Below are 10,562 nucleotides of genomic sequence, written 5' to 3' on the forward strand. Positions count from 1 at the left end.
TCAGCACACATGCCATGAGAGGGTCATGTAGTTTCTTGAATGTTCCTCTTTTAAATACATGATTAAGTGTATGTAATGTATTTAATTTCTAGGTACCTAAGCATATTTATTGTAGTGTTTGCTCACAACTCTCAACAGAGTTCAGTTGTGAAAAAGAACATAGCCCAGCCCTGCCTGGTTCAGCACTGCTCCATCCTGTACACTCGTACTGCCTTCATGCTCTGTTCAGGGGAGACAGTCCTGCTGGGGTCAGGAGGAAGGAAGAAATCGAAAAACTGTCTGTGAGAAGCATCTGATTACAGGTGAGTCTCTGGGATCCCCATGACACTGTCTCTGGAAGAGAGCTCAGTCCACAGCTCTGAGTGTCCTGTCCTGCTCACTGTCCTGTCTCTGGAAGAGAGCTCAGGCCACAGCTCTGAGTGTCCTGTCCTGCTCACTATCCTGTCTCTGGAAGAGAGCTCAGCCCACAGCTCTGAGTGTCCTGTCCTGCTCACTATCCTGTCTCTGGAAGAGAGCTCAGCCCACAGCTCTGAGTGTCCTGTCTTGCTCACTGTCCTGTCAGTATGATGGCAGATGGAAGATTGATTGATGAGATGTTCTTTATAGACAGAGCTGTCTGAGTTGATCTTTTGAGTACAGGTTGAGTATCAGTCAGAAGATAGTCGTACTGACACACATTACAGGATAAAGATACAGGGATGATATAGATTAATGCAGCAAGTTCAGGCACCTCAAAATGAATCTTAATTTTCATATAATTAAAATTGTATAAATGTCTCAAGGCAAAAGCATGATTCATCAATAAAAGAAGAAGATAAAGAAAGGAGAGTCAATCTCTGCGTGTTCAAGCCTGTGAACAGCGTCTCCTGTCCTTGTTCACTGTACAGACAGTCTCAGGCTCAGTGGGAGTGTTGCTCTGTAGGCTGGGTGAGTCTGTTCTGAACAAACAGGTCAGTTCAGGTAAAGTGAAAGAAGAAAGTAAATTGTTTTGCTGTAGCAGTCAAGACTGGAGACAGTTCAGTTAATAGGATTATTTACTTAATAAGTATTAAACAGGAAAGCAGTCCTTATTTTACAGCACAAATTCATCTACCTCAATTCATCAATTTCCCTACGGGATTAATAAAGTATTATCTATCAACCTGCAGACACACATCATTCAAGAGTGAAAGAGTTTGAGGTCAGTAATGAAGAAAAGTAAAGACTGTTTTTTGTGCAGTGTGTGATTCTGTGAGTGATCAGTCAGTCAGGACTGAAGCTGCTGTGTGCTGGAGTGACAGTGAGATCAGTCAGATACAGCAGTGTGTGAGTGATCAGTCAGTCAGGACTGAAGCTGCTGTGTGCTGGAGTGACAGTGAGATCAGTCAGATACAGCAGTGTGTGAGTGATCAGTCAGTCAGGACTGAAGCTGCTGTGTGCTGGAGTGACAGTGAGATCAGTCAGGTACAGCAGTGTGTGAGTGATCAGTCAGACTGAAGCTGCTGTGTGCTGGAGTGACAGTGAGGTCAGTCAGATACAGCAGTGTGTGAGTGATCAGTCAGTCAGGACTGAAGCTGCTGTGTGCTGGAGTGACAGTGAGGTCAGTCAGATACAGCAGTGTGTGAGTGATCAGTCAGTCAGGACTGAAGCTGCTGTGTGCTGGAGAGACAGTGAGATCAGTCAGATACAGCAGTGTGTGAGTGATCAGTCAGTCAGCACTGAAGCTGCTGTGTGCTGGAGTGACAGTGAGATCAGTCAGATACAGCAGTGTGTGTGTGATCAGTCAGGACTGAAGCTGCTGTGTGCTGGAGTGACAGTGAGGTCAGTCAGATACAGCAGTGTGTGAGTGATCAGTCAGATACAGCAGTGTGTGAGTGATCAGTCAGGACTGAAGCTGCTGTGTGCTGGAGTGACAGTGAGATCAGTCAGATACAGCAGTGTGTGAGTGATCAGTCAGGACTGAAGCTGCTGTGTGCTGGAGTGACAGTGAGATCAGTCAGATACAGCAGTGTGTGAGTGATCAGTCAGTCAGGACTGAAGCTGCTGTTTGCTGAGGCGCAGATGGTACTGTTGCTCAGGATGTCTGTAATTAAGGTTTCTGTTGATTGAAACTCAGCAGAGTAACAGTCAGGGTGTCTGTGTGCTTCAGTAAAGTGAGCTGACTGATCTGTCTGCCTGTATCTTTCAGAGACCATTGATCTCCATCAGAGTGTTTATTTCAGAGATGAAGGCTGACCAGTCACAGTGGCTCTTTGTGACTCTGCTGTTTCTCCACCAGGCCTGTGTCTCAGGATCAGGTACAGTGAGACTCTTATTGGTGTTTAAATCAATAACCTGACCAGAATCCATATCTCACACTGAGGACTGAAGAATTCATTACATTAGAACAGTGGTTTCTACTGTTTCATCTCTTAATTTTGAATTATTCAGTGATACGATCTTGAGGATATTCCTGATTAATCCCAGGATCCCATCCAGCCTTTTCTTGAAAGAATCCAGGATCCTGGTTTCAAGAGCTTGACCTGACACCACGATCTTCACTCCCACAGCCTTGTGTGCCTCCTGTTCTCAGGTTTAAATGCACTTTCTCATCATGTCCACTCTGGTTCATGTCTGACTGTTACCTCTGGAGAGGAGCACTGGATTGACTCTGAAGTCCCCTTGCAGTCTCTCTGTTAAAGCTCCTGTAGGTCATGTTTGTCTTTCCTGCCTGTAACACTCTGCTCTTGTCTATATTCTCTACATTGACTGCAGCTCTTCTCCAGCTGCTGTCTTCCTGCACAGCTTCACTCTCACAGCTAACATGCTGGTTTCACCTCCTGAGCGTCTGTGATGACAGCTCTCTGCTCTCCAGGCCAGGCTGCTCTCACACACAGTCGCCCCCAGACTGCTCAGCCTGCAGCCCTGCTGTCCTGCTGGAGGATGTGTTTCTCTCTCAGGCTCCAGTATCACTGTCACTGCCCCTCACACACTCTCTCTTCTGGAGACCTGCGGCCCACAGCTCTCGCCCAGCAGACTCAGAGCTCTTTACTCTTGTACCTCAGGAGCTCTGCAGCTCTCAGCTCTTCCTCATTGTCCTGGTAGAAATGAGACGTGTTTAAATGTTGAAAAGGACGAAGTACAGGCTTGCTGGCTCACTGTGCAGGCCTGATGAAGAACCAGCCCTGCTGTATCCCAGCTGAAGACAAACACTGGAAACATCCCCACAGCTGCCAGCATCTCTCTCTCTCTCTCCTGCTGGACTGTGTATCAAACACACACTCAGTCCTGGTGGCTGGGGAGAGCTCTCTAGTGATAAGCATCACTGTTCCAAGGAGAAGCGCTTTTCCTTCTGTCTCCACGGCCTGAGAGAGCAAGCAGTCCTCTCGAGAGGGCAGACAGGCTGTTTATAGAGGAGCCCCCAGCTGGAGCTCATCAAACCATCAGTCCCTACAGCTGTGCCTCCCTGAGTGACCACTGACTGACAGAGCATCACCCTTCCTTCACAGCTCTATTACACTGAGCTGCTCCTCTGGAGGAGGGAGAGCAGCAGCAGCACAGGGACAGGCTGCTGAAGAGGCTGTACTGACTGGAGAATAACGGCCCCAGAGCTGTTCAGCTGAAAGGAGCTGAGTTTGTAAAATACTGATTACAGTCAAGCTTACTGTGAGGCAAGGAAGCAGAAATCTTCATAACGGAGATCAATTCCAAGGAAGTTGATGACAGGAGAGGGACCATGTTTTATCTGCAGTGAATCGAAGCCCAGTGTGTTATAATGAAACTCAGAGGACAGAAGCTCCTGTCAGAGAGGCCTGGGAACAGTGAACACTGAACACTGAACAGAACACAGGAAGGACTTTGCTCAGCTCTCCTGGGCTGGAGGGAGTGAGGAGAGTGAAGGAGGAGATGGACAAGATGAAGGTCTTCGCTTCGTACAGACTGCTGCTGGAGGGAGAGGGAGCATCAAGGAACTGGGAGGAGCAGGGAGAGGAGTGATCATCCCGAGAGGAAGTCCTGGGCTTGAGGAGCTGGGAGAGCAGGGCTGGACACAGGGATCTGAGACACTGCTGGCTGTGCTGAGGAGTCTGGGGCATGAAGCTGGAGGGAGCTGGGAAATAGGGACAACCCCTGAGCTGTGCTGGACAGCAGGGGGCAGCAGAGAGAGATGTTGTACGTTACCTGTTTACTGTCCCAGAGGTAGGATGCTGGGCAGACCTGGAGCTGGGCAGGTGGCTTCAAGAGCAGCTGTATTACAGCTAACATCAGGAATAAGATATAGCATATATCATATACTAATACACTTTTGTAAATGACTGTAAAGAAGCTGGCAGCTAGAATTTTGTTTGAAGTTTAAACATGACAAATGCAAAAAGAGAGATATACTGTAAAATTCTGTAAGATAATTATATTTTTTGAGAAATCAGTGTCACAAACTATTATAGCTGGGGTAAAAGTCACCACCAGCCCTGAACCCCATTGTTTTTCAGACAAAATACAGACATTGAAATATTAAAGGTAATATTCTTAAACCTACAGACAAACCTCCCCATGTCCAGGTTTCTACTTCAGCACCCCAATAACAGGTCAAACAGCTCCAGTGAACCCATGAGACAAAACTCTGACTGTGCCTGCAGCTGCTCTGAGAGTCACTGGGACCTCAGCAGGACGTGCAGTGGAGACAGGGACTCTGGATGGTCAGGTCTGGCCTGATGCTGTAACACTCTCTCAGGGTGCAGGAGAGGGAGGAGCACTGATGGGCTGAACAGCTTGTTCTTCTCAACAACGTGTCTTCAGTCCATGGTTCTCTGTGCCAGTCTGGAGGAATGCAGAGTGAGAGATCCTCAGTGAAAACAGTCAGAGCTCCTCTCACTGAGGGCAGAGCTGCTCACTGAGTGAAGCTGAGAATCTGAGTGTCTGAGAATATCTGGTGTGAGGAAGAGGAGATGAGACACTCACTGATCCTCAGTCCTCCTCTCTGGATCATTAATGATCTGTTTGTAGATCAGTGAGCTACTCTGTCAGTATGAGTCTCCAGTTTGTCTCAGTGTGTGTCTGTGTAGAGGCTGAGACTCATGTCAGCTGTGTGCTCTTTCTCTTTCAGAGATGTCTCGGGTTGTTGGTCCAGCTGCTCCTGTGTTTGTTTTCCCTGGTGAAGACGCTGTCCTGCCCTGTTACCTCTCACCAGACATCAGCGCTGTGGACCTAGAGATCCGCTGGTTTAGAGACAATTACAATAACCTTGTTTGTTTATATGAATTTGGGGACTATAACTTTGTTAGACAGAATCCAGCCTACAGGAGACGGGTTGATTTGTTCCTGGATGAGCTCCCCAGAGGCAATGTGTCTCTAGTACTGAGAGACGTGAGACGCTCTGATCATGGACAGTACAGATGTATGGTGCTCTCTGGCCATGGAGATGATGACACTGTTATTGACCTGGGTGTGAGAGGTGAGAGTCTTTCAGTCTGGTTTACTGTCTAAAGAGAGAGTTATATCTGTGATGAGTCACTGATCACATCAATTCTCAGTAATAATAAATAATAACACAGTGATAGAGTAAATATAGATACTTTGCAGTGCTAATGTACAATATTTTTATTACACATTTGAGATGTCACAGTCTAATTTCTCTTTCCTTGTCCTTATAAAGAGAAGATTTTAGGTGCTCTTAATTACTGAAATTCAGTCCTCTCTTTCTCCTAACCTCAGAGTTCAGCTTTATTATATCATATTGGACAGATCTGTAGCCAACAACTTGCCATATTTTTAATTCAGATAAAAGTCTAATGGCTGGAGAACAACAGTTATTTCTCCTCACAAGCCAGAACCACACTGCACACACATTAACACATTCAGTATCAATACAGCACTACATAACACAATACAACACTACACATACACCCAGTCTGCACAGGGAGAGACATTAGAGAGACTGAAGTACCTGTGTTGTGATGTCAGCTCGGTCCACACAGTAACACACTCAGTGTCAATACAAAACTACACAACAGAGCACAACACTACTCAACACAGTACAGCACTGCACAACGCAATACTATCAAACATATCCTGAACTGTATATAAAACATAACACATTACAGCAAAACTCAACACAGCACAGAACAACACAACACAACAAAGCACAATACAACTCAATACAACCAAATACAGTACTGCATTAAACAGTTCTACACAATACTATTAAATTAAGTTTTTTAAACAAAACTACAAATTAAAACTGCAGAATTCACTACAACACTACAAAACACAACAAAACATTACACAGCTCAGCACTCATCCAAGTGGATCATTTTCCACACTTATCTGTCTGTGATACTGATCCTGTCTCCTGTAAATACAGACTCACTGATACCTCAACACTCCAGTTCACCAGCTGACAGCTCAACTGTCACCTTGAGTTGAGAAACTTTAAGAGTTATACAGATACTTCAAACTGTTGATTCTAAACACGTCTTTATCATTTCTGTGTTCTGAAATCAAAGCGACAGTGGGCTTTTATCAGCTGTGAAATATCTCCTGTTGTGTCGAACCCACAGCCCTGGGCTCCCAGCCCTCAGTGTCTCTCCACTCCCCTGGAGGAGGTCACACCCAGCTGCTGTGCAGATCAGAGGGGTGGGTCCCTGCGCCTGCAGTGACCTGGACAGACAGGGATGGACATGATGTGACCTCACTGTCCAGCAGCACAGTGGAGAGGGACAGTCAGGGGCTCCTCAATGTCAGCAGCTCCATCCCAGTCCAGCAGGAGTCCAACATCTTCTCCTGTCTGGTCAGAAGTGCTCTGCCTGAGCCAGACTGGGGCTCTCAGCTCCACATTCCCAGTGAGTATTGAACACGAACAGTGGAGCTCAGCTGTCACACACCTGAGGTCTCACACACACCCAGGACATAACACACCTGGGCCACTGGGCACAGCCCAGTATAGGAACTAATGATGAAAGGACTCACCTGAACACTCAATACAAAGTGCTGAATCTGTCACGCACATACAATCAGGTGACACACAGTAACTCCACTCTCAATAAGACACTTTCTGTAAATACTTTATCTAATATTCAGAAAAGAAGTATCAATTCTGAAAGGTTCAAGATTAAATTAAAACAACCGATCCTATCTCTGGTTTCTGTGTAACTGAACAATCAGGAACATGAAGTATCTCTCATGCTTTATTGAATCTCAGCACTGGGCTTAAAACATGTACCTGCAATGAATACTAACTACTTACTACATGTATTAGAGTCAGTCTCAATAAGAAACCTCTTATTTTTCTGTTTTCCAGGAGACTTTTTCCCTGCGTCCTCTGGGTGGATGGTGGCTCTTGTCTTATTAGCAGCTGTGACTGTAGCAGCAGCAGCACTTCTGGTGATCCAGTGGAGAAGAATGGACAGTATGTGCTCATTATAGATGTGTGTCTGAATGTCTGTGTCAGGATGGACTGTAAATGACAATGTCTGAGCAGCACACCCTACTCTAGATAACAGGAGTCAGAGCATAGACACCCTGTCAAGAGCTGTAGGTCCCAGCAGCTCAGCTTCTCAGAATGGGTTATAGAGGGAGATCTACACTGTGGGATGGGTTCCTACCAGTCAGAACCAGAACCGGCCCACAGCAGCTGTCCTTGCAGAGACAGACCCAGCTCCTCCAGTGTCAGAGCTCCTCTGTCTTCAGCTGTGTCTCACTGTGAGTTTCCACCAGTGGAGGTAAATCAGGGTGAAGTTACTCAGGAGCTGTTCCATCATCTATGGGCAACAGTGAACATCTGACCTTCTCCTCTGGGATGGAAACTCAGAGAATCCCAGCACACCCAGGATCTTCCTGCTGGGCTCCTTCCTGATTCTCACCCTCTGGAGAACAGTGTGTTAATGGTTATAGTGACACCAGCGCTGTGTCCAATACTCTCTAGAAACAATCAAAGTGTCTCCATGTTTCCTTGTCCATGTAAATCAGTAACAATATACATCTAATGTAGATTTTAGATCTGAACTCACTGTTCATCCCTCTGCAGCTGTAATCCTAATATTCTGACAGCTGCCCTAGAGGAGATTAACATACAGCATCAAAGACAGCAGAGCTGATCCCTGAGAATCTCTCCTGCTGTGGTCTGCACTGTCTCAGTGAGGTCATCCTGGAAGATCTGTACAGTCTCTCAGTCTCCCTGTGCCACAGAGTGAGAGACAGAGTGAGCTGAGGAGAGGAGCTGATCTTCAGTACTGGGCCTCAGTCTCCTCACAGGATCTTCTCCAGCCTGTCTGATACAGCTGCTGGTTAATATATCAGGCTCACACACTCTACTGAACACACCTCTCTAGACTACAGTCAGTACAGGATCATCTCCAGCCTGTCTGATACAGCTGCTGGATAATATATCAGGGTCACACACTCTACTGAACACACCTCTCTAGACTGCAGTCAGTACAGGATCTTCTCCAGCCTGTCTGATACAGCTGCTGGTTAATACTGTATATCAGAGTCACACACTCTAATCAGCTCAGCAGATCTTACTGGAGCTTCTCTTCACAACCAGCAGGTCTTCCCCACTGAAACCAGCAGTGCCTGTGTGGGAGAGTCTCTCACACAGCTGCTGAAGGGACAGTAATCAGTGCTGAGCAGGACGAGGGCAGGAGCTGTTATTTATTACTCTGTACAAACACCTCCCTGAGCTCTTAAAGACCAGTCAGGACACAGAGGACAGTGAGGACATTAGAAGATAGAAACACACTGTCCCAAGAGACAACAATACTGGAGCTGCTGAAAGGCACAACAATTTAGACTGAATCTAGATGGGGCAGCATTAATGATCAGGGAATTAATACACTGTCCACTGTCTCAGCTCCATCTCCATGACAGGATGGTGTTATCACAGTGTTTAACCAGGAAGACTCCACAGAGAGAAGAGGGTTTTGCTCTGGACTGTAGAGACCCAGTTAATACAGGACATCATCACAGAGCTGCTGTTACCCTCATCGCTCTCACAGACCGGACTGCAGTCTGGGCTCAGTGCAGGAGCAGGGCTGACAGCAGACCCTGCCTGTAGGTGTGTCAGGTGTCTGTTCTGTATCACATCTGCAGATCACCCTGTAGTCAATAACGGAATAACTGCTGTAAATCCACATCACTGAATTCCTCATAACCTCCAGACTCCACTGCTCTGCTCTGTGAAGAACAAGTCTATCTACTGACACAGTGAAGTATTTTGTTTTCCAGTTCTTGCAATTTAAATAACCCAGAATCCACTCTGAGTTCTGAGTAGAGGTCTCTGCTCTAATCTGGACTCATATTCCAGCTTTACTTTGTGTCTGATACTTCTGGTGTTTCTTCAGGACAGGAGCCCTTTGTCAGTGTGAGGCTACTGCTGGACAGGGATGCTTTGTGATGTTCATCCTACTGTAGGAGTCACAGTGCTACTGATGTATGTGGTCTGCGGTCACGACTGTGTCCACTGTGTCACAGTTAGATCTACAGAGAGGATACCTGGAGTCCAGAGAGATAATGAGGTAGTGGGTACATACAGCACACTCTAATCACAGTGAGAATTGAATTTCTTTTTAACCACAGTTACCCAAAGTCTGTGATTAAACATTACAGAATGGGGTGAAGTGATTTTGATTTACTGTAGTGTGGCAAACATTTTTATCTATGAGAGATAGGAGGGATCAGTTTTGATGATGGGGTTTCCATTTTCTGAATAAATGCATTAAAAACTGAGAGCAGAAGATAACCTCCTTACACAAAGGGTGGTGGGAGAGGGAACAAGCTGCCCAGCCAAGCTGTTGGAGTCGATACCTGCTTCCTTTCAAGACACAGCTGGATGAGATACTAACTTCCACACTGACTGTATGGGCTGCTCCCTTTCTGTTCTTATATCAAGTAAGATGTATAACACCTGTAATGGAGACAATGCCCGAAGTCGTTGTCCAGTTTCTCCAGCTCTGTTCCTGTGTGTCTGACTCCAGTGTCTGTGTTTGTTTACAGGGGAGGAGAAGCTCAATGGTGAGTGACTGTGAGATGTGTCTGTATTGTCACATTTCTGTAAGTGTCTGTAGATTTGATGTTAATTGTATTTGTATAGCTTTGGCAACACTGATTTATTCATTGGTCGTGCCAATAAAGCATCTGTAGCTGTGTGTTCAGTGTGTGTCTGTGATTAACAGTGTCTGTATCTCCGTGTTCAGTGTGTGTCTGTGATTAACAGTGTCTGTATCTCTGTGTTCAGTGTGTGTCTGTGATTAAGTGTCTGCATCTCTGTGTTCAGTGTGTGTCTGTGATTAACAATGTCTGTATCCCTGTGCTCAGTGTGTGTTTGTGACAAACTGTGTGTCTGTGTTCAGTGTGTGTCTGTGATTAACAGTGTCTGTATCTCTGTGTTCAGTGTGTGTCTGTGATTAAAAGTCTGTATCTCTGTGTTCAGTGTGTGTCTGTTATTAACAGTGTGTGTATCTCTGTGTTCAGTGTGTGTCTGTGATTAACAGTGTGTGTATCTCTTTGTTCAGTGTGTGTCTGTAATTAACAGTGTCTGTATCTCTGTGTTCAGTGTGTGTCTGTAATTAACAGTGTCTGTATCTCTGTGTTCAGTGTGTGTCTGTGATTAA

The 10,562-nt window shown here is 46.0% G+C and overlaps 1 protein-coding gene across 1 annotated transcript; it reads left to right on the forward strand.

The window, feature by feature from the left end:
* Positions 1-974: 974 nt before the first annotated feature.
* On the forward strand, positions 975-10,219 carry LOC148660447 (butyrophilin subfamily 1 member A1-like). The gene is made up of 6 exons (XM_088637831.1): positions 975-1,180; positions 2,168-2,276; positions 5,060-5,407; positions 6,513-6,794; positions 7,253-7,360; positions 9,946-10,219. Exons 2-6 carry the CDS (start codon positions 2,204-2,206, stop codon positions 9,969-9,971), a joined length of 837 nt encoding a protein of 278 aa, XP_088493957.1. The 5' UTR covers positions 975-1,180; positions 2,168-2,203; the 3' UTR covers positions 9,972-10,219.
* Positions 10,220-10,562: the final 343 nt, after the last annotated feature.

The sequence above is a fragment of the Lepisosteus platostomus genome, chromosome 6, assembly GCF_059453375.1.
Source record: "Lepisosteus platostomus isolate fLepPlt1 chromosome 6, fLepPlt1.hap1, whole genome shotgun sequence".
In the NCBI taxonomy this organism is placed as follows: Eukaryota; Metazoa; Chordata; class Actinopteri; order Semionotiformes; family Lepisosteidae; genus Lepisosteus; species Lepisosteus platostomus.